The sequence below is a fragment of the Balaenoptera ricei genome, chromosome 11, assembly GCF_028023285.1.
Source record: "Balaenoptera ricei isolate mBalRic1 chromosome 11, mBalRic1.hap2, whole genome shotgun sequence".
Taxonomy (NCBI): Eukaryota; Metazoa; Chordata; class Mammalia; order Artiodactyla; family Balaenopteridae; genus Balaenoptera; species Balaenoptera ricei.
Genome location: NC_082649.1, coordinates 17,601,219 through 17,625,607, shown reverse-complemented (window position 1 = coordinate 17,625,607; position 24,389 = coordinate 17,601,219). Strand labels below are relative to the sequence as shown.

General features: G+C 44.3%; 1 protein-coding gene and 1 long non-coding RNA gene across 15 annotated transcripts in view; one reads left to right on the top strand and one right to left on the bottom strand.

Annotated features, from left to right (window-relative positions):
- The window catches only part of SOX4 (SRY-box transcription factor 4), a 54,845-nt gene extending 49,252 nt beyond the window's left edge, over positions 1-5,593 (bottom strand). For 9 of the 11 annotated variants that reach the window (XM_059938013.1, XM_059938015.1, XM_059938018.1 and 6 more), the window contains exon 1: positions 3,402-5,593. In XM_059938013.1, the coding sequence (XP_059793996.1) occupies positions 3,402-4,775 (1,374 nt within the window). In that variant the 5' untranslated portion in view covers positions 4,776-5,593. Of the gene's footprint in view, positions 1-608; positions 1,918-2,325 lie in introns of those variants that run through there. The other 2 variants (XM_059938011.1, XM_059938012.1) reach the window with 2 other exon arrangements.
- LOC132374394 (uncharacterized) overlaps positions 3,745-24,389 on the top strand; it is a 139,193-nt gene continuing 118,548 nt past the window's right edge. For all 4 annotated transcript variants that reach the window (XR_009505671.1, XR_009505670.1, XR_009505669.1 and 1 more), the window contains exon 1: positions 3,745-3,881. This is a non-coding gene — a long non-coding RNA (uncharacterized LOC132374394). The remainder of the gene's footprint in view (positions 3,882-24,389) is intronic.

The window sequence follows — 24,389 nt, the reverse complement described above, 5'->3', positions numbered from 1 at the left end:
CCTTACTGTTGCTTTTCATTTACATGAATAACCACGTTGGTCATGGCACAAAACGGAGATTTTGGCACCACGTGAAGCTGTTTTTGAGGAAAATGCATACTTTTATATCTCGTAACTGGTAATGCCTTTCTCCACCAAAATATATTGATAATTTAACAGGCATATTTGTTCTTAATCTGTGGGAAACAATTCTAGCCGCTAGTAACTCTGGGCAAGTCAAGGAGAAAGCAGCTTTAGGACCACAAAGTTAAAAAAAAAGATCAGCCAGCAGGTTTCATCTGTAAGGAATTCTGTCCATGTTGCCCCTCCCCCCTTTTTAAAATTCAAGACAAAGGGCGCTTATTTAAATAGGGTAAACTCAGAAAATTCCTAGAAAGCATGTAGAGTTGACACATACTCAGCTGACAGCATCCTTTCAGGGTCAGGGCCTGTGAAATCTCCGCGAGAGGAACTTAGTAATTATTCCTCAATAAGATGGCATTTAACAGGCCTCTCTGAAACTCACTTGTTTCAAAGCTAAGGCAGATGGTGTAGTTTCTAGAAACCATAGGACCCTTCCAATCTTAGGCTTTGGGCATAATAATGACAAAAGTCAAGATTTAGGGTTCAGTTCCAGCTGATTTTATTTCCTTCTCAAAAAAAGTTATTTACAGAAGGTATATATCAACAATCTGACAGGCAGTGAACTTGACATGATTAGCTGGCATGATTTTTTTCTTTTTTTTCCCCCAAACATTGTTTTTTGTGGCCTTGAATTTTAAGACAAATATTCTACACGGCATATTGCACAGGATGGATGGCAAAAAAAAGTTTAAAAACAAAAACCCTTAACGGAACTGCCTTAAAAGGCAGACGTCCTAGTGCCTGTCATGTTATATTAAACATACATACACACAATCTTTTTGCTTATTATAATACAGACTTAAATGTACAAAGATGTTTTCCACTTTTTTCAATCTTTAAACACAACAGCTATAAACCTGAACACATATGCTATCATCATGCCATAAGACTAAAACAATTATATTTAGCGACAAGTAGAAAGGATTAAATAGTCAAATACAAGAATGAAAAACGCAGTACATAGTGTCGCGAACTCAAATCGGCATTTAGATAGATCCAGTGGTTTAAACGGCACGTTTTTGTTTATAAAAAAAGTGCAAAAAAGATGTGGTTTACAAGTTAAAGCTACAGGATCCCTTTTTGCTGTAAATGCCCCAGTTTTAAAGCCTCTGGATAAAACAGTATTTTGCTTAAAAAATTTGTTTTTCTTAAAATCATACAGTGTTTGGCTAATTCTCCTCCCCCTTTTTATAGGACTGAGATCGAAGGATGGACACTGGTGGCAGGTTAAGGGATACTGTCACTTTAAGAAGCCTGCAGATTGAAGTGTAAACATGGAGAAATTAGGGGCTGATTTTTTTAAACTGTGAGATATTAACCAGCCGCCCTATTATAAAATCAGGAAATCCAAACAGCGATTTACACCGATTAACACCCCCTTTATATATTTTTTACAAAAATACACTGAGAAAATAATCAAACGTTTATCTCTCTTGTCTTTTTTTGTTTTTTTAAAAGTGTCAAAAGTCTACATTTAAATATAAAAAATTAAAAGTTAAAACTCTAGCCCTTCAGTGAAGGAGACGTAAAATGGCGTGGGTAACAACAACTACAAAAAAAAAAAGAAAGAAAGAAAAAAAGGAAGGAAGGAGTAAATAAGGAAGTAAAAAGAAAAAAAAAGCAAAAGAAAGAAAAAAGGGACAAAATAAGAAAAAAAAATGTTTGGCCAGTATAAATACGTCCACATATAAAATGGCATCTGATTACATTTACAAGGAAAAAAAAGAAAAAGAAAAAAAAAAAAACGAGGATGGAGCATCGGTGAGGGAAAAAAACACGTCTTCTCATTTACACCTATAAGGAATAAACACATACACACTGAGAAAAAATTTGGTCCTGAATTGTTTTTTAAAGTCCAGCACAGATTTGAGTTGCGTTTGAATCCTTTAAAGAGTTAAGAATGAAAAAAAGCTGGTGATAATTTCTGTCGTAGGAATCAAACATAGCGCCATCTATCTGCTTTTTATATTATCCTACACTATTTTAAAAACTGCTCAACAGTCTTATACAGAAATCTTTAAAAGATAGACAGGATAACATGCTATATTAACCCCACCAGTGAAATAATCCAACACCATCACGATTCCGATTAAGAGAAGCAAAAAACCTTTTTTTTCCCCCCGACACCACTCGCCCTCCACTGCCCCGGTACCACATCAGACAGTCTCCTCTCCTCCGCGCCTGCGGGCCTTGAAGTCTCACCTCACTGATTTCAGAGATGCGGGAGGCGGAGGCCCAGGAGACGCCGCCACCTTCTCCCCAACGTGCAAATCCATTTCAGTTTTATTATTCGCCCCTTTCCAGTTCGTGTCTTTCTCCTCCCCGCCCCTCGCCCTGGCTGGTGTGGCTTTCCAACTAGGTTCTTGGGTCATTTCCGAGCGCCGGTCACTCAACATCTCCTCCTCCGGCTGCAGGGGCAAGAAAAAAAAAAAAAAGAAAAGAAAAAAAGAAAAAAAAAAAAAGGAGAGAGAGAAAAAAACCCCTCCAAAAACAAAACGGAAATTCGCCAGCGTGGAGTCTCTCAGTCCCAGCGCTCGGGTCCGTGCGACCCTCCAACATCCGCCGTCGGTCAAATTCGACTCCCCGGAGCCTTCTGTCTTCTTGGGGGGGGGGGTTGGCGGAGAAGAAGGATGGGGGCGGGGATGCTGAGAACAAAACCCCCCGGGGGCGCGCTGGATTTTTTTTTTTTTTTTTCCTCCTCCTCTCCGGATCAAAAACCAAAAATAAAACACCAAGGGGGCGATGAGAGAGGAACGAGATTCCTTCAGTCTCTTAGAAAACTACCAACTCGGCTTCTGGCCGGGGGTGCAGACAAGTCCGGAAGCTCGTTGGAAGCGGTGCGGGGCGGGGGGGGGGGTCTCTTCAAGCAAAGGGGAGGAAACTCGAAGTCGCTTTTTCGCCATCAACAACAACATCAAGAACAACAATAAAAGGTCGCCCCTGTCTACCTCCGCCTCCGCCGCGTCCCTCCGGCCGGGGAGGTGGGGGATGGGAGCGCGGGTCCCCAAACGCCGCCGCGCTGCTCTCCGACCACCGGGACGCGGCCCAAGCCGGCCCTGCTCACTTTTTTTTTTTTCCTTTTCCTTTTTCCTTTTTTTTTTTTTTTCCCTTTTCTCTTGCAACTCTTTCTCTGTCCGCATTTTTTTTTTTTCTTTTTCCTCTCTGCCCCCTCCCCCCGCCCCCCGGCCCTCTTCTCCCAGCCCGCGCGCCCTTCAGTAGGTGAAGACCAGGTTGGAGATGCTGGACTCCAGCCAGTCTCCCGAGATCATCTCGCTCACCTCGGGCGTACAGTAGTCCGGGAACTCGAAGTGCGAGCCGGAGCCAGGCTCGAAGTTAAAATCCAGGTCCCGGTCCAGCGCCGACGACGAGCTGAAGCTGCCCAGGGACATGCTCTCAAAGTTTGAGCTGGGGTTCAGGTCGAGCAGATCGTCTTCGAACTCGTCGTCCGAGGACGACGAGCCGGAGGAGGAGGAGGACGAGGAGGAGGAGGAGTGATGGGACGAGGCCGACGAGGACGCGTGCGAGGGCGCGCTGGACGGGGCGGGCGAGGCGGCGCGCAGGCTGGCGTAGCTACGGTGGTCGGCGGGCGAGCGGCCGGCGGCCGGCGACGAAGCGGCGCTGCTGCGGCCGCTCAGGCTCGGCCCGTCGGGCGAGCAGCCGGCGCCCCCCTCCTCGTACAGGCCGAGGGGGTCGCTGGGGTCGGCGCCCGCGCCCACGCCGCCGACGGGCGAGGACGACGCGCCCAGGCCGCCGAACAGGTAGACGCGCTTCACCTTTTTCTCGGTCAGGTGTTTACCCGGGGCCGCGAGGCCGGCGGAGGCCGAGGCCGCCGCCGAGGCCGAGGCGCCGGGAGTCCGCGTCTTGTACAGCGAGTGGTGGTCGGCGGCGGCGGCGGCGGCGGCGCCCAGGGGCAGCAGGGCGGCGGCCCCCGCCTGCTCGGCCGCGAAAGAGGAGGCGGCGGTGGCCGCCGCTTTCCCGCCGCCCCCGCCCGCCAGGATGAGCTTGGCGTGGGGCTTGCCGACCCCGCCGCCCGCGCCGCCCGCCACTTTGGAGCCGCAGCTCTTTTTCTGCGCGGGTTTGGAGTTGGCGCCGCCGCCGCTCGCGCCGGCGCCTCCTCCCCCCGCGTTGCCGCTCCCGCCACCGCCGCCGCCCCCGTGGCCGCCCCCGCCGCTGCCACCGACCTTGTCGCCCTTCTCCCCCAGCTTGGAGGAGGAGGCGGCCGAGGAGCCGGAGTTAGCGTTGCCGGACTTCACCTTCTTCCTGGGCCGGTACTTGTAGTCGGGGTAGTCAGCCATGTGCTTGAGACGCAGCCGCTCCGCCTCTCGAATGAAAGGGATCTTGTCGCTGTCTTTGAGCAGTTTCCAGCGTTTGCCCAGCCGCTTGGAGATCTCGGCGTTGTGCATGTCGGGCGACTGCTCCATGATCTTGCGCCGCTCGATCTGCGACCACACCATGAAGGCGTTCATGGGCCTCTTGATGTGCCCGCTCGGCGTCTTGCACCAGCTCGGGTCGTCGGCCTTGCCGCCCGTGGAAGCGGTGGAGCCGGGAGTGGGGGAGGAGGCGATGCCCAGCTCGAGGCCGGCGCCCGAGTCCGAGCTCTCGCCGGCCAGCAGCGCTTCCGTGTTCTCGGCGTTGTTGGTTTGCTGCACCATGGCCCCGGCTCGGCGGGCGCCCACGCGCGCTCACACCCTTGCGGCGGCCGCGGCGCAATCGCCGGGCCCTCCCGGCTCCCGGGGCCAAGCGCACGCCGAGCTAGGGCACGCGCGCGGCGGCCGAGCGGGCGGCTCAACTCCCGGCCGGGGCGGAGGTGGGCGAAGAGAGAAAAGTCTCCAAAAGATGCGGGGCGGGAGTACTCCGCCTCTTGCAGAGGAGTTATAGTTCCCAGGCTGGAGAGTCTCCCTCCCTCTCTCTCTCGCTCTTCTCTCTCTCACCGCGCCGCAGTTTGCGCTGTCTCTCGGCTCTTGAGTCCTGGAGACCGTGCTAAAGTGGAGAGGAGTTTCTTGAATGCTGGTTGCTGAAGCTTCGAATGCAAGTTTCTCGCCGCCTCCCAAGCAAGTCTGTTTTTTTTTTTTTTTCCTTCCCCTGAAGCAGTTGATTCCAGTTCACGAGCGTTCTCAGGAGCTCAGGAAAGCGACATAGTCTCTATCACTTAGTCCCTCTCCTACAATGCAAAGCAGAAAAGACTCTGGCTCCAGGACTCTCTGTGGGCGGAATCGGTACTAAGGAGTTTGTGCAATTATTTTGTTGCAAGGTAGGAAGCCAAAAAGCCTTCATGCAACAGACTGGCATGAATAAATGTATGTTTCCCCCTCCCTTCTGCAAGAAGGGAGCTGGTAATGGCAGAGTTCCTCCAATGCAGACTCTTAAAGAGCGTGCAAGAACTAGAGACCCGGGAGCGAAACAGGCCTCTTCCCCTCACACACCGTTTCCCTTGCTGCAGCTTAGAGCAGACCCCAATTCCGCCTCGCGTCTCTTTATCCTTTCCCAGTCTTGGCCGCGGCCAATCAGCCGCTGTAACCAACGCTTCCTCGAGCCAAGCCCCTCCCCCGGGCTTCCCATTGGCTTGGAACCCGATGCAATAATAATCTCCGCGTGCAATGAGAAGCTCCAAATCTGACCTCATTCCAATTTACAGAGCAAACTTTTTAAAAGGGCTAGAAGTACAGCTGAGATTTCTGCTGCCTCTTTTCCTTTTGCTGTGCGTGCCTGCGTGTGCGTGTGCGTGTGTGGTGTGTGGTGTGTGAAGAGGATGTTAATGCATGAAATTATTAAGGGGAGAGACGGAAATGTATTCTAACCATTATGTTAGATAACAAGGGGCTTAGAAGGGGGGGAAGGGTGAAATACTGTAAATGGAAGCTCTCTGCTTAAAAGCCAAGTGATTATTTTTATTAGTTCTTTTCAGTATTGGAATAAAGAATCAGCCTCTAGTGCAAAATCTGTTCCTCGGCTCTTTCATAAAGCCAAGGATGTAAAAGGGGGAGGCAAAGCCATGACAATAAATCAATAGATATTGAAAATCATTAAGAAAGCAGTACCTAGACACCTGTCATCACAGTTATTTTAACAATTCCAGGTACAGCACAGATGTTGAAGTATTGTGTAAATCCCTTCAGAGCTATTTTGGTGCTGTTTCTGGAAGGCAGAGAAGAGGAATTTTTGCAATAATTACTTGCTCTCTTAACCAAACAAGGGTTAACTATGGTCATTTAATGATTTAAACTCCCCTATAAATCCTGGATAGCCCAAACAGAGGAGCTTTCCACTGGAACACATTAGGCAGTGTTCCATAGTTAACTCAATGGGAGAATTTCTGTAGAGTTTTGTGTAAGGTGATAATGGCAAGTAAAGGATGGGAATCAATTTTACTTTCTAAATATTTGTTTTCCACATTTTCAAAATTAAAGATAGCTTCACTCTCCATCCTTCTCTCCCCCACACCCTCCTCCTCCTTTCCTATATATATATTTTTTCTCCTATGTTTGTTACTTCAATCAAATGGAACTAAAAGGCCAAGGCAAAGAGAAACTGTAGAAGGCAGTGGTACTGGTAGCAGAAGAGAATGGAAACTCTGGATTTATATTAGACCTGGTTGCTAGTCCTTCTCACTGGTCCTGTGACCCTGGGGATGCGACCAAGTCTCAGTTTTCCTCATCTGTGAGGTGGGAACACTAGGAACTACTTTATATAGGGTTGTTGTGAGGGTTCAATGAGCTTGATGTATAATAAGCCCTCAATGAATGCAATTATCCTTCCCTTGATAATTCAGATTCCAGAGACACTCCTTAAAGTAGAAGCAGCATGTTGTTCAAGAGACTAAAATCGAGGATGGCCACCAATGTGAAAAAATAATTACAGGTCATGGATGTGAACCATCCAAGGACCACAGTGGCAACCTTGTCATCCCAATGATTTGAAAAGAAACTTCATGAGCATCGTGAAGAATGCGGCAAAGAAAAGGTGCCTAGGTAGTCAGAATACATGTTAATTTGGCCACAAACGTTTGTTCCAAGGTATGAAAATTAAAATTTTAGTAAAAATTGGTCTTCCCTAACACCATAATAGTAAACTGTTTTTCTACAGGCCAGTGATAAGTGGTTAGGTAGGGCTAACCCAACACAATTAGGTCAGCTTTCGATTCAGATCAAACTAGTGCTAGGCAGCAGATTTCTATTTATCTTGTCAAACTTTTGAAGTATGTAGGCTGGCGAGAAGCCCAGGTTGTCAGATTTAGAATTTTACTGGAAAGAACACCCTTTGGAGACATCTGACTGGATCTCTGAGGATCAACCACAAGCAAGAATGTTTTTGTGGGTAAAAGCAAATAATTTTTGACCAGTAGTTACCCAAGTTATATATTTTTTCCTTTAGAAGGAGAAACAAATCTTGAAAACAAACAAAAAACCCACAGGCACCTCTTTTGCATATAACAAAGTTGGGTGTGTCATCACACTTTTCATTTTCTTTAGTATTCCCACTACAGCACACCCCAACATGTTACCAATCTGACATAAAAATTACTCTAAGAGGTCTATTATTTATAAAATCAATATTTTCACCAGAATAAAAAAAAGAATAAATACTACGTTTATTTTGGGATTTGCACCAACTCATGATTTGAGGGTATGGCTAGTTTGTGATATTTCAGTCAAGGTGAGTGAATAATCAATGTAATTGATTATATTTCCAAAGCCATTTATGAGTCTACCAGTGAATATGATCAGGGAAAGGTGGAAGTTAATCAAAGCAGTCAGAGTACTTTTGTTTATGTTTAAAGCACACACACGCACACACACAAAAGCACACAGAGTTTTTAAAGTGTGTACTAAAAATAATATCCACTGGCCTATTTCTATTGTTAGATGTCTTTTCTATACTTCAACAAATCTAATCGATGTCTTTAAGACATACCATAGTCACATGCCATTAAGGGAGAAAAACTGCCAATGAAACTAACATCCCCATGGTTGTAAGACACCTGAGATGTTAAAAATGAAGAAGTTCTTCTTAGAATGAAGAAATATATTAGTAATTTCTATTGACTATAAGATTATTATAGTATATATGAATGCTTAGACTTCTGAAGTAGGTTTGTTCTTATGTGTTAGTAGTCCTCTTAAAATGTAAGAAAACATGTGACAAATGGCCCTTTATTAAAGTCATCTTTCTCACAAACTGAGTATGTGCACACTGGAATGTATTAGGCCTCTGAATACCAAATAATGAGATAAGATTTCTGTGTTCTCATTACCTAACTTCATATGCTTTGTAACCAGTTTTCCATTACTGACACTTTTCCCCAAATACCAGATATTTGGTGGCCCCTACTAAATCAGTACTCAGTGTTCCCTCTGCTGGCTTTGCAGTACATGAAGTAATTCTTATTGCTACTCTTTAAGCCATATTAACAGTAAACCAAGATAAAAAATTTTGCAGAAAAATTTCTGTTTTAGAATAATAGACTAATTGTCTTTATTAGCAATGATGCTAGACATTCCAAATTTTGAATTAAGGTAAATATTTTATCTTATTTTATTTAGTTTCCATTGAATAATGGAACTCTATTTGAGATGTAATGTAATATTTGCTAATTCATTTCTTTTCTTCTGCTCTCACACACCTGAACAACATAAAATCTCACATCCATAAAATGGTATGGGGTATAGATGGAAGTAAGATTCTATCCTACTGCTAAATATATTTCTATAGTATAGAGGGAGAAAAAAAACCTGAAGGGAAATTAGTTTAACAAATCTCTTAGATTTGAACTGATTTGCAAGATTTTGCCTTGCCTTGGTTGTAGAAATTGTGACTGTAGGACCTAGTCTGACCTGAAAACTATTCAGTTCAAAGAACATAAAGAGGGGGGTGGGGAAACCTGCCTTTGTTACTTTAGCAGACAGGGAAGAAGCCTGAGAAATTGGATGTCATTGGCCTTTGCCAACTGGAAGGCCCCAGGCTTTTTGGTTCCACACCTTATGGAAAAGAACCCTCCATCCGAAGCTGATTTACTTCTCCATCAAGTAGACAAACATAACTTGCACTTCATCTTTTTGGGCTGATGAAACTGTATTGGAACTGGACTTCCCGGGGAAGGGGTGGGGTTGTATTGAAAAACAATGTATGGAAGTAATTCTTATTTGCAAAATATCAAAATAGGATTTGAGGTAAAATGAAGTCCACGAATTATTTTTACTCTTGGAATAAACTAAGAGATAAGAACCCTGCATTTCTAATAATTTTTACCATTTTCTCTCCCCTCCTAACCAGTGACTGGCACCTGGTAGGTGTATGTATGCATTTCATACCACCGCTAACTCACTTTTCCTTTCCTTTCAATTTTCTCATGAGAACAAGCAGAAAATGAGTGTTTGCACCGGGCCACGTAGATTTGAAGCACGAATACGAGCTTCTGTCCCATTTCGCGAAGCAGGAGCAAGGCACACCCATCGGGAACCCGGGTTTGCTCTGCCACCAGCCGGCCCCCAATCCGGGGAGAAGCAGCCGCCAGGTGGCAGCGCTGAGCCTCTCTGCGCCCACGAGCAGACGTGGGAAAACGTGGGGACGGTCGGACTTCTTTCTTCTCCCCCTTCCTCCTCTCCCGAACCCCTATCATCCTCCACTACTCTACCTTCTTTAGGTAGCAGTTTAAACGATCAGCGGTTAATAGGGTGTGTCGGTGAATTCTGATCTTTTTAAAATCATAAATCAGAGTTTATGGCAACGAACCGCCGCCTCCTGTTCACTTGTCAGAAGCTCCCAAAGACTGGGGACGCCAAGGCTGGCTCCCGTTTGGATCTAGTAACTGAACCGGGAGATTATCAATTACCGTGTCAGTGTCTTGCCGAAGCCGGAACGAGTTAAAAGGCTCTCTCCGAGGCGCGCCTTACTTAAGGACTAGGAAAGGCCGCCCCTCCTCCTCAGAAGATGGTTTCCCCCGGCCCGACGCCTCGCCGAGCGCCGCGACTCGGTGGCGCAGGCACCGCGCTCTTCCTGCCCTGAGCTCGGCGAGGATTCGGCGGGGATTAGCGGTGCTCAGTGTCGCTCCGCCGCGGCGGCTGAGCCTCGCCTGTCGATTACAGTTACAGGGAGGAAATAAATTGGAATCGACTCCGGCTGTGCTTTTTGGAGGAAAGTCTTTCCTACTGTAAACATGTTTCAGGCGATCCTGTCAGCAGCACTTTAACACCCGTCTTCCGTTAAGGGTTTACGACCGGGGAAGAAGCCGAAGAGACACACACACACAACACACACGCCCCCTCGCCCTCGCCAGCTCCTAGCCCTCCTTTGAAGTTGCAATTGGCCGCGCTAGCCGTGGGGGGTGGGGGGGGGTCGTTTCCCGGGCGCTCGGCTCCTCCATCCCCCCACCCCACCCCCAAAGCCAGCTGGGCCCTCGGCCACCTTGCCCAGTTCCGTCCCTGACCGGAACTGACAGCCACTTGGCCCCCGATCTCCAGCGCGCCCACTGCCTTCGCTCTGGACGCCTGAACGCTCTGTGCGCGCTGTGCGTCTGGAACCCACGCTCCGGCTGGCATGCGACATTCGTACACGGGCTGGGCAGCCCCTCCCTGGTCCCGTTGAGCGTGCAGCTGTCTGGTCTCTTGCAGGAGGGCAGAGCAGGGTGTGTACGCGGCGGGCGAGGGGAGAAAAAAAAGCCGCAGGGCGAAGGGAGGTTGACAATTGGTTGCACCCGACCCTTCAAGAGTCCCCAGCGACTTCGGAGGGGCCAGCGTGCCTCGGTGCCCTCCCTCGTGCGGGAAGGCGGGGTGGGGGTGGGGTGGAGTGGCGGTGCCAGGGCCCCATGGCAGGGGCGCACCGACGCCCCCAGTGCCTCGGCCCCGGGTCTCAGGTCTGGGAAGAGGGAGCTTCTGGCGGGTAAATCACTAGTAGAGGCTGCGCCCAAGGCGCAGTTACTTAGAAGTAGAGCGTTCTGGAGGAGGGGTTCTGCTCGTTTTGTCCCCCTTGGATTCGCGTGTTCCTGGCTTTCCACAGGCCACCGTGGCAGCCAGGCCCGGGAGCAGGCGTCCGGGTGGGGCTGCCAACACCGTCCCCCCGCGGGGCTCCCCGAAACCGTCCCAGTGACCCCAGCACGCGGTGTGGATGGGAGCACAGCCCATGGGATCCCCATCCCCCCAACGCAGCAGCCAAGTCGAAGCAATTACAGTTGGAGCCCCACGGGGGGAGCGGCTGATTTCACTTATGGAAAAACGCTTCAACAAGAGCTAACCTAAGCTAACGTTAGCAAACGGGTTGACCTACAATTGGAGGGTGTGCGAGGGCGGGCTGGGGTGGGCGCGTCTGCCAGGGAGGGAAACCCGCTGGGGAGTGGGCAGAGGGAAGCGAGGCAAAATGTCAGATAAGAGACCGAGAGGAAGAGGGGAGGGGGAGGAAGAAAGCCGCTCGATTGCCGAGAGGGAGGGTGGGAAGGCGCGGAGACTGCACGGGCTGCCAGGTGACGCGGGTCAGAGGCGAAGGGAGGCGGGCGCTCGGCGGGCAGCGGGCGCAGGACGCGCGGGCTCCGCCAGGCACCAGATCTCCTTGCTCCCAGCCCTCCCCTCCCCGGGTCCCTCTCGGCCCGACATCACGTGTGGCACCGAGGGCGGCTCATGGGGATGGGAGGGGTGGAGTGGAGCAGGGACCAAAGAACTCCATGCCCCACACCGCGCTGCACACCTGGCACCCGGGACTCGCCATCTGCTCCCAGCTCACCGCCTTTCGGGCCAGGGCCGGGGGCTTGGAGAGATGTAAGGATAGTGCCTGGGGAGAAGATGACTGCGAGTCAACCGAGGCAATGAACTCAGTCAGTCAATGTTTATGGTGCCCCTACTGTGTGCCGAGTGTCCCCTCCAGCTGCTGGGCTCAGGAGCGCACCATCTGTTCCGCTGCGTATGTTGTACATTGTAAAATAAATTCACAATTCGAACGATTATCTGTAAGAAAATTCGCCGTGCCAGGGAGGGCGGTTGAGGCGGTTTGGGGGTCTGGAGAGGTGATGAGTCTGGCAGAGTAAGGCATGAAAGTTCTGTGATTTTCCTCTGCTTTCTTAAGGATGAGTGATCCCCCCTCCCCGTGCTTCCCGTCCCACATTCTCAGAACACAGAGATCAAAATTAACAGTAACAATTTTAAAATAATAATTTAGTGACACTTAATCTGGGCTAGAAGGGTCCCCAAGTAACTGAAGCCTAGTTCATAAACGCTCAAACTTAACTCATTAATTTCACAAATATCACACCCAAACACTGCCTTATCAGAACCAGTGTTTTGTAATGTAACTTTACTATCCTGAGAGAAAATTTGTAGATAATATAACCTACTATGATTTAATATATTTTTTGAACCAACATAATGCTCAAACTACAATATAAAGGAGAAATAGGCACAAAATTTATAATACAATAATATACATTTAAAATGTGCATGCCCAGACTGTATTTCACCAGAACATCCAAAATGTTGTCTAAAAGTTCCAAAATTCTCCCTAGGGAGTACTGTCCAGATGTGAATTATGAATTAAGGGTGCCAGGCAAGTACTAAGGAATGGGAATGCTATTGATATACCAAAGTCTTAAATTCACAGTGGATGATGTGGATTCTTGCAATAAATCAGCCTTCTGGTATTTATGCCTTTCGTGGATCTTACCCCATCCACTCAGGATTTGGTCACATGACTTGTTTTGACCAATGGGGCATTAGCAAGCATGACCCATGCAGAGGCTTGATAAGTGCCTGCACTTTGGGGTTTGGCCACTGGAAATCTAAAGAGCATTGTGTTGTGAAGAAGCTAGTCTGACTTATGGGAGGATAAAAGGCCCTATGGGGAGAAAGTGATGCCTTGCCAGCGCTAGTGTCCCAGGCATGTGACTGAGGCTATCTTGGACTTCAGTAGGATTGTCAGATGACTACAGCCACATGAGTGATCCCAGATGAGTCCGGTAGAAGAATCACTAGATTGACAACGCACAGAATTATGAGAACAATACATCGTTGTTTTAAATCACTATGTCTTGGGTGGCTTGTTATGCAGTAAGAGACGACAGAGTAGTAGTAATTACAGTACCATGTGATAGATGCTAAAATACAAATCTACCCAGAAGATTATCTTTCTTTAGTGATTCCAGATCTTCCTTATGAGTTCAATCAATATATTAATTAATGCTCATGGTGGATATAGGGGTTAGCTGGACTTGAATAACCCAGCTAGCTTATCTATTCTCGTTGCAAGTTGGGCTCCTTTACCATTTCCCAGATTTTCCTGAAATTCTTTCTCCTCTCAGGAGAACTGCTGCCACCAGCACTGTTGTTTGTCTGTCATCTCTGTCACTCCTTCTGCTGTCTGTGGCCTTTCCTGGCTAGTGTGTTTCTCTCCATTATTTTCTTTTTTCTTTTTCCTTCTTCCTGGTCTCACTTTTCATTTTCTGCTATTGCTTCATTTATTTACTTATGATCAGTAAACAGACCAACCATAGTAAGCCTTCAATTATTTGATTCTTTAGCTTATCTTGGCTTTTTAGTCATTGCTCCTGCTTGTAAATTTCTTTCAGTCAATTGTTGGAGGTGGGATGAGTATCAACTCTCTAGACCCTGGAAAAGTGTAGTGGTCACATACAGGGTGTGATTCTAATGCCATGGGATGGTGTACTAGTTAGGGTTCTGCAGAGAAACAGAACTAATATATATATACTATATGTATATAGTATATATGTATAGCCGTATATATGTAGTATATATGGCTGACAACTCTCAAGATTTAAAAGCCAATGGTGTGGTTTTAGTCCAAAGGCCAAGAGACTCAAGACCCCAGGAAGAGCTGATGTTTCAGTTGGAGTCTTAATGCAGGAAAAAAGCCAGTGTCCCAGTGTGCAGGCAGTCGGGCAGGGGGAATTCTCTCTTACTTGGGGGAGAGTCAGTTTTTTTGTTATCTTCAGGCCTTCCTTCGACCAACTGGTTGAGGCCCACCCACGTTAGGGAAAACCTTCATGGAAACCTTCACAAAAACTCCTTCACAGAAACACTCAGAACAATGTTTGACCAAATGTTCTGGGTACCTCATGACTTAGTAAAGTTGACACATAAAATTAACCATCACAGACAGTTACCAGTAGTCCTGCTTAGAGCACTGACTACTCAAGGATGGCCTTCAAGTATAGGTCGAATAAGTAGCCATCCAAGAAGGTGTTTTGATGAAAAATGGGAAGATCTTTAATCCTCCCTTCTGACATCTTAACCTTTCCCCCCACCGACCAATAAATAACAGCAAAGCTCATCCCTTTAGGTTATAATATATATTTTTCTAATTAAAATGCAGATTATCCAAGAAGGTGTTGCATTGAGCTACTATTAGGCAATAACAGCTTACAGTACAGTTGTTTACAATAGCTTTTCTAGTAGGTTCAAGTAGGTTTTAACATGAGTGGGAGGGGTTAAGGAAAGGGGTAAAAGAGAAGATCACTTTGAGTAGGGAAGGTTTAAATGCAGTGCTCTCGGCTACAGAGTATGGTATGATGGATGAGAAAAGGAAGAACTAAAGGTTAAAATTTGCTGCCCCCTTTAAACATATAGCTTTAATTTCCTGAGACTGGAAAGTCCCTGATGTTAATATGTACAATAGTATCACTAAAATTACTTCAAGTTTAAGGTATGGTATAGCTTAGCTCAGAATAGATATAGTTTTTCCTTTCATGTATATGCCTCAAAGGTAAAATGGAAAGGAAAAAAAAGACTCCAGAGGAAACTGCATACCTTGTAACTAAAAGGTATTCTTCACTAACTTTCCCTTAGAAATAATTTTATCGTGATAACCATTGCCTATAACATCTAGTAATCCAAACAACAGTTTCTAGAATATTAGAATTTGGAGGATTTTAAAAAAACAGTAATCTGAGAAAATGCTGTGTCTTTGTGTGAGTTTAGGTATTCCTTGCTGTATTTGCCATTATAGGATGGACAATGCTGAGATGTAGATGTGTCCCGAAAACTCAATGACTCGACACATTAAAGTTCTTTCTTACTGATGCAAAGTCCACTGTGAGCCCAGCAACTCTCCAAAGTGGCTCCCTTTCCCAGCAGTGGCTTAGAGAACCAGGCTGAGTGGCTGTATATCTAAACTTGTGACCTTCCTGGTTGTCATGAAAGGGAGAGCATAGAGAACTCTTCCTCATGTTTAAATGCCTCTTCTTGAAAGCGACACATTTCATTTATGCTCATAGTTCATTGGACATAACCGGACACATGGCCCTGCCTGAAGGCTTGGAAATATGGCTGTCCTCTCTGCCCCAGGAAAGAGGAAAAACGGGTATGAGTGAACACTAGAAATCTGTTCCACGTTATTTTGGAATTGATAAACCTCATCTAAATTTGCTATAAAGTGGATTTATTGTAAGTGAATCTCATTCTCCTTTCAGCTGCATTTAAAATCAAAATTACACTCTACCAGGAAAAAGTTGTATCTGGACTAATATTTTAGGATATTTTTCTTTGTTTTTTATTTAAGCCACATTAAGATTAAAAAAATTATTAAAGACATGAACATTTCTGTTTCTGAGTATGATGTGGTAGTAGCAGAAAGCTATCACAACTAGAACAAAAGAAATTACAAAGTCATATTTTTAAAAAATATTGGCGAGAAGAATATAAGATTAGAAGAAATACATTTTAGGGAGAGAAGAGGCTAAGGCTGCTGGGCATTTTCTTGCCTGGGAGCATCTGCTGAGTCTGGTCATAGGCTGTCGTAGTAAAGGAAAGGGGAAAACCAAAATTTTTTCTATCCATGTTGATTGGCATGGGCAAACTGGAATCTACAGGATCATCAAATAGCCATTTTCTCCCAGAGAATATTTGCTGAGTGCTAAGGCAGTATAGGACAGGCAAATCTAATTGTTAGTGATAGAACTTAGAAGACACTAAGGACACTGTCCATGAGGAGTTGACTGGACATGGCCATGAAAGAACCTTAGAGAATACTTGAAATATTCAGTACATTTATCTGAGTAGTGTTTAAATGGGTGTATACATGTGTAAAAATGAATTGAGCAGTTCACTAAAGATCAGTGCTGTTTATGCCTTTAGTCTCCATATGCCTCAATAGAAAAGATAAAAACAATCAGAAAAAGACAAAAGTTATTTAAAGAAAACCTACTTTTCAATACTTTAAAGCAGGAGTCAGCAGACATCATCTGTAAAGGGCCAGACAGCAGATATTTTAGGCTTGAAGGCCGTATTCTCTATCACAGCTACTTAACTCTGTTGCTGTAGTGCAAAAGCAGATATAGACAATATATAAACAAGTGACCATGGCCGTGTTCTAATAAATTTTATTTACAAAAATAGGTGGCAGGCCAGATTTGGCCTGCCAGCCATAGTTTACGGACTCCTGCTTTAAAGCATTAGCAAAGATATAACCCTATAGTTAAAATAAGTCACAAAATACAATTCCTTCGTCTATAATTTGAAGTAATTGTAGTAAGGTTTCTTCTAGCCCAAGTACAGTATGATTTTTTTTGAAGTACTGGAAGTAGGGTGGGTTTTTTTGTTTGTTTTTATAAAAACAAAAAGGAGTGTCAGTAATCATACCGAAATAGTTGTAAAATATCTCTCCCACCTTTTTCTTTTTCTATACCTTCTCCCTTCTCCCGTACTGAATCAGGAATGAATTTTCATTCAACATTAATTCAACAAAAACTTCTGGGACACTTATACTCTGTCAGGAACCAGTATGTAGTGGAAATCGAATTAGATATGGTTCCTAACCTCAAGAAACTGTCTGATCAAAGAGTCAGAAATGAGATGAATACACACAGAAATAAGTGTGTAAGCATTGTAAGGAAAAATTAAACATGTGAGAAGGTAGAGTAGAGCATAATTTAATGGAGTTGGTCAGGGCAGACTTGTCTAAGGTTGAGTCGTTAAGTATGAGACCAAGTTGTCCAGGTTAAGAATGGTGAGGAATGTGGGAGAGGCAGGGAGAGCACACCAGGTAGAGGGAACGAAATGGGCCAAGGCAGGAGAAAGGAAAGCTTGGTACATGAACCAGTGTGACTAGCATGTAATGAGCAAGGAAGAAAGTGGCACAGAAGAAAAGGAGTGGTGGGTAAGACCCAGACCATTCAGGGTACTGGGTTATATTAAGGAGCTTAGATTTTATTCTAAATGCAATAGGGAGTCATGGATTGATTTTAAATAAGTGAATGGCATGACCTGATTAACATTTTAAAAACTTCACTCTATTCTTGTTTTTATTTCCTTTGCTTTAGGAGACAGATGCAAAACTGTTGCTACAATTTATGCCAAAGAGTGTTCTGCCTTTGTTTTCCTCCAGGGGTTTTATGCTTTCCAGTCTTATATTTAGGTCTTTAATTCATTTTGAGTTTATTTTTGTGTATGAGGTTAGAGAATGTTCTAATTTCATTCTTTTACATGTAGCTGTCCAGTTTTCCCAGCACCACTTATTAAAGAGACTGTCTTCTCTCCATTATATATTCTTGCCTCCCTTGTTGAAGATTAATTGACCATAAGTGCATGGGTTTCTTTCTGGGCTCTCTATCCTGTTCTGTTGGTCTATGTGTCTGTTTCTGTACCAGTATCATACTGTTTGATTCCTGTAGCTTTGTAGTGTAATCTGAAGCCACAGAGTGGGAGAGGGATTCCTCCAACCCTGTTCTTCTTTCTCGAGATTGTTTTGGCTATTTGAGGTCTTTTGTGTTTCCATACAAATTTTAAAATTATTTGTTCTAGTTTTGTGAAAAATGCCATTGGTATTTTGATAGGGATTGCACTGAATCTGTAGGTTGCCTTAGGTAGTATGGTCATTTTAACAATATTAATTCTTCCAATCCAATAACAAGGTATATCTTTCCATCTGTTTGTGTCTTCACAATTTCTTTAATCAGTGTCTTATAGTTTTTGGAGTACAGGTCTTTTACCTCCTTAGGTTTACTCCTAGGTATTTTATTCTTTTTAGTGTGATGGTAAATGGGATTGTTTCCTTAATTTCTCTTTCTGATAGTTCATTGTTAGTGTATAGAAATGCAACAGATTTCTGTATATTAATTTTGTATTCTGCAACTTCACTGAATTCATTGATGAGCTCTAGTAGTTTTCTGGTAGCATCTTTAGGATTTTCTATGTATAATATCATGCCTGCAAACAGTGACAGTTTTACTTCTTTCATTCCAATTTTGATTCCTTTTATTTCTTGTCTGATTGCTGTGGCTAAGACTTCCAATACTATGTTCAATAAAAGTGGCAAAGGAAACCACTGACAAAATGAAAAGACAACCTACTGAATAGGAGAATATATTTGTAAATGATTTGACCGATAAGGGGTTAATATCCAAAATATATAAACAGCTCATACTGCTCAACATCAGAAGAACAAATAACCCAATTAAAAATGGGCAGAAGATCTGAATAGACATTTTTCCAAAGAAGACTTACAGATGGCCAACAGGCACATGAAAATATGCTCAACATCACTTATTATTAGAGAAATGCAAATCAGAACTATAATGAGGTATCTCCTCACACTGATCAGAATGGCCATCATCAAAAAGTCTACAAATAATAAATGTTGGAGAGGGTGCGGAGAAAAGGGAATCCTCGTACACTGTTGGTGGGAATGTAAATTGGTGCAGTCACTGTGGAAAACAGTATGGCATTTTCTCAAAAAACTAAAAATAGAACTACCATATGACCCAGCAATTTCACTCCTGGGTATATATCTGAAAAAAACAAAAACACTAATTTGAAAAAATATGTGCACCCCAATATTCATAGGAGCATTATTTACAATTGCCAAGATATGGAAGAAGTCTAAGTGTCCATCAACAGACAAATGGATGAAGAAGATGTGGTGTGTATACACACACACACACACACACACACACACACACACACACACACTGGAATACTACTCAGCCATGAAAAAGAGCGAAAATTTGCCATTTGCAACAACATGGATGGTCTTTGAGGGTATTATGCTAAGTGAAATAAGTCAGACAGAGAAAGACAAATACTGTATGATATCACTTATATGTGGAATCTTAAAAATACAACTAGTGAAGATAACAAAAAAGAAGCAGACTCACAAATACAGAGAAAAAACTAGTGGTTACCAGTGGGGAGAGGGGAGCGGGGGCAATATAGGGGTAGGATATTAAAAGGTACAAACTATTATGTATAAAATAAGCTACAAGAATATATTGTGCAGCACTGGGAATATAGCCAGTATTTTATAATAACTATAAAATGAAGTATAACCTTTAAAGATTGTGAATCACTATATTGTACACTCTAACTTACTGTGTATAATATTGTACATCAACTATAACTCAATTTTTTTTTTTATTAGAAATTCACGTTCTTTTATTTATTTATTTATTTATTTATGACTGTGTTGAGTCTTCGTTTCTGTGCGAGGGCTTTCTCTAGTTGCGGCAAGTGGGGACCACTCTTCATCGCGGTGCGCGGGCCTCTCACCATCGCGGCCTCTCTTGTTGCAGAGCACAGGCTCCAGACGCGCAGGCTCAGTAATTGTGGCTCACGGGCCCAGTTGCTCCGTGGCATGTGGGATCTTCCCAGACCAGGGCTCGAACCCGTGTCCCCTGCATTGGCAGGCAGATTCTCAACCACTGTGCCACCAGGGAAGCCCTATAACTCAATTTAAAAAAAACTTCACTGTAATCACTCTGTGGAAGATTCATGGGGAGGGCAATAAGATAGCAGGGAGAATCTTTAGAAGACAACAGTGGTAACCCAGTCTAGAGATGATGATGGTTTGAGTAGCAACAAAGGAGAGAAGTGAATGGTTTGGGGTACATTTTGGAGGTAAAATTGATAGAACTTAGTGGTGGGCTCTTTTATGGAGATGAGGGAGAAAATGATTTGAGAATAGTAGGGAAGTACAAAATAATCATTAGGAAAATGATCAAGTGAGTTTACTGGAGATACATATTTAGGTTGCCAAGCAGTGTTTAGGTTGGAGATGTTGACTTTTCATTGAAACCAATCAGTTCAGTTGTGTGTTTTCTCCAGTTTGATCATGAGAACAAAAAGATAGATGGTTGGGTTCATCTAGGGTTGGGGTTTGGTGTGTTTGACAGAGGACAAAGAAGCATGGGGATTACTATAGTGTTTACAAAGGAGTTATTATACTGAGGGACTGTAAGTATCTAAATAAATAGAGAAGTAGGGACTTCCCTGGTGGTCCAGTGGTAAAGAATCTGCCTTCCAATGCAGGGGACGCGGGTCTGATCCCTGGTCGGGGAACTAAGATCCCACATGCCGTGAGGCAACTAAGCCCGCACGCCACAACTACTGAGCCTGCACACCTAAACTAGAGAGCCCGCCTGCCACAAACTACAGAGCCCACGTGCTCTGGAGCCCACGCGCCACAACTAGAGAGAGAAAACCCGCACACCACAACTAGAGAGAAGCTCACACGGCGCAATGAAGAGCCCACATGCCACAGTGAAGACCCAACACAGCCAAAAATAAAAAAATAATTTAAAAATAACAAAAATAAATAAATAAATAAATAAAAATAAAGATAGATTAGATTGGAAAAAAAAATAGAGAAGTAAAGGCAAGAGGGGCTCATGGGCAAAGAGAAAGCCATGGGGTTCTGGATTGGAAGTCTTCATGAGATGGAAGATGGTGGAAGAGAGGGGTGATGGTTTGAATAAGCTGAAAGTAAAAGTTTTATTTGAGAATGGGACATCCGATTCTGTGATTTTTATAGGTTGCTGAGGCAGAACTAACAGCTCTCCATTTTGCATGGGTCTCCAGTATATGTTGAAGTGGTCTTAAATGATGACAGGAGTTAAGGTGTACTGGAAGATTGGAAGCCAGGTGTTGAAATCTCAAGTGAATGAAGAGAAGTGACAGCAGGTGACAACAATAAAGAGGAGGAAAGTGTGACTCGGCTGAATGGTATGGGTCTCAAAGGAGAGGGAGGAAGCAAGTTTAATGTCTGAAAGTAGGCAAACATGGACCCAACTACCAAACCTGAAGTGAGAATAAGCAGTTTCTACTTAAGAGGGCTACAGGGGAAGTGATGTTCTTGGACAGGCTTAGGTTTTACCGAGGCAGAGGTGGAAAGAGTGGGGAGAGCAAGGTGGAGAGATCGGAAAGTTGGTTGAGCACAGAGCAGACATTTTCAAGGCTGTAATGACGTCCAGAGTTGGGTCAAATGGAATGATGGATGTGGTAAGCAGGTATGAGCTGAGAGATGATGAGATAAAGGATTTCTGGAGAGACTTTTAATATCTGGCAGAGAATTTAACTCCTGAATGGTTTTTGGAAGAAGGTGAGCACTTAGCCTAACACTGAAATCTGAAGGGTTTTGTTTTAACATCAAATATGGTAACTTTGGGCGACATTTTCATTTTCAAGCTCTCTTTCCATTTTAAAGTTGATAATAAAAATACATATAGCAGATTAATGAGTATAGAGATTCTCCTTGGGGTGATGAAGCTATTCTGGAAATGGATGGTGGTGATGGTTGTACAAGTTTGTGGGCGTACTTCATGCCACAGAAATATACACTGAAAAGTAGTTAAAATGGTAAAATTTATGTTATATATATTTTACCACACAAGAAAACAATATTCAGCAAAGGTTGTGAACTAGCATCCCATTGGCTAAATCTGCTCCCAGACATGTTTGGTTTTGCTTCAAACTGTTTTGGACATCATGGTGTGTATAAAAAAAAAAAAGAGAAGGGGAGGGGATGGGAGGGAAGGGATTAATATCTGACATTTAGAAATCTGGAGATTTTGTATTAAATCCCTTTAAAAATTGGTCTATCGGGCTTGCCTGATGGCGCAGTGGTTAAGAATCCACCTGTCAGTGCAGGGGACATGGGTTCGAGCCCTGGTCCGGGAAGATCCCCCATGCCACGGAGCAACTAAGCCCGTGCGCCACAACTACTGAAGCCCGTGCGCCTAGAGCCCGTGCTCCACAACAAGAGAAGCCACTGCAGTGAGAAGCCTGCGCGCTGCAACGAAGCGTAGCCCCCGCTCACCACAACTAGAGAAAGCCTGCACGCAGCAACGAAGACCCAACGCAGCCAAAAATAAATAAATAAATATTTATTTATTAAACAAACAAACAAACAGCAGAAAAATCTGTCTCCTAATTGTGGGCGCACAGTCCTACTTGGGCAGGACCAGCTGGAGCCCAGGGGGACCTGCTCCCCTCACTTGAAGCCTGAGCTTCCTCACTGTCTTCTTTTTACCACCGAGGCCTCAGCCCTCCAGCCAGTCAGCCTGATGCTTGCCCTGTTGGTTCTCTTTACAGAATTCATAGAATGGTGAAATAATTTTACAGCCGAGCCTCTGCAAAAATGAAAAAATGAAAGGTAGACTGAGCAGGGCCTTGTGTTTCAAGAAAAGTGGGAGAAAACACATTTGTGGGTGGAAGTAAAGCTGCGTGTTTAATGTGTAAACAGAGTATGTCCCGAGAATACAATCAGGTCCACTTCAGTTATTTTTATTACCTGCCCAACTCCTGAGGGTGGTTGTGTTTGCCTCCCTGATTTATATAAACTGTTTATAACTTTAAGTTTTAAATAATTCGTGTAAAGCTGAAAACCTAGCAACATTTGAAGGCCACAGAAAAGCTTGAATTTTCATCTAGTCTTTGGCTAATAAAAGTATCCTGAAATAAATTTATAAAAGAAAAAAAAAGGGACTTACCTGGTGGCGCAGTGGTTAAGAATCCGCCTGCCATTGCAGGGGACATGGGTTCGAGCCCTGGTCCGGGAAGATCCCACATGCTGCAGAGCAACTAAGTCCATGCGCCACAACTACTGAGCCTGCACTCTAGAGCCTGCGAGCCACAGCTACTGAGCCCGCATGCCACAACTACTGAAGCCCGTCCGCCTAGAGCCCATGTTCTGCAACAAGAGAAGCCGCTGCAATGAGAAGCTCGTGCACTGCAACGAAGAGTAGCCCTTGCTCGCCACAACTAGAGTAAGCCCGCGTGCAGCAACGAAGACCCAATGCAGCCAAAAGTAAATAAATAAATACTAAAAAAAAAAAAAGGATCCTGACTTTGAGCCTTTGGGGAGCAATCCATGGGGTATTAATTCATTAATTCATGAATTAAATTATTATTCTCAATATTTGCTCATATGAAAAATACTGATATATTTTCTGTTTTATATGTGTCTGTGTGTGCAAGTTAGTAAGAGAGAGAAAAGGGTCACGTAGATCTATTCTTATTCATTGGCACAGAAATGCATTGTTTGTGCCAAATCAATCAGTAGAAATGGGAACATTAAATCGTGTGTCAATATTGCTGTGAAAAAAAAAGTTCTAGTACACAAAATGGGCATGTACTGTCACCAGAAAAAGTGCACTGACTTCCTTTTGAAAGTAAAAAATACAGTAAACACCAGATATTCTGGTACTATGACTGACTCTAGTCTAAAATATCCTAACACTTCTAAATTTACATAGAAGGCATTTTGCCTTTCTTTTTAGTTCTCTTCCTACTGGATGAACTTAACCTTTGAACATCTTTGCTTGGGAATAACAGTACATTGAATTACTGTATCACTGGAAGAGAGTTGAAAACAACACTTAATAAGAACGAAAAGGTCCAGTTTCTACTTAAAAATGGAGAATTGCCCCAGTATCTGTTGACCACAGTCTGACTTCTGTCGGTGCCCTGTGACATTAGGAAATATACCCATGACCCCGGCTAAGTTATATATAAGCATAGAGGGTATATTAGTTTCCTAGGGCCACTGTAACAAGATATTGCAATTAACGTGGCCTTAAACAACAAAAATATATTCTCTCACAGTTCTGGATGCTAGAAGTCTGATATCTGGGTGTCAGCAGGGCCATGCTTTCTCTAAGGGCCCTAGGGAAGAATCTGTTCCATGCCCTTCTCTTAGCTTCTGGTGTTGCCACCAATCCTTGGCGTCCCTTAGCTTATAAACACATCACTCCAATCTCTGCCTCTGTTGTCACATGGTGTTCTCCCTGTGTGTCTTTATCTGTGTCTCTCTGCCTCTTCTTATAAGTCATATTGGCTTAGGGGCCACTGAATCTTGACTACATCTGCAAAGACCCTATTTCCAAAGAAGGTCACATTCACAGGAACCAGGAGTTAGGTCTTCAACGTATCTTTTTGGAGAAGACAATTCAGCTCATAGTAGAGAGACAGAACAATGGCCATACCATGACCATTGAATTAGCTCTTTAGTTAGACTCTGGCCCAGCCATTTCTTTCTTTCTTTTTTTTTTTTTTAATAATTAA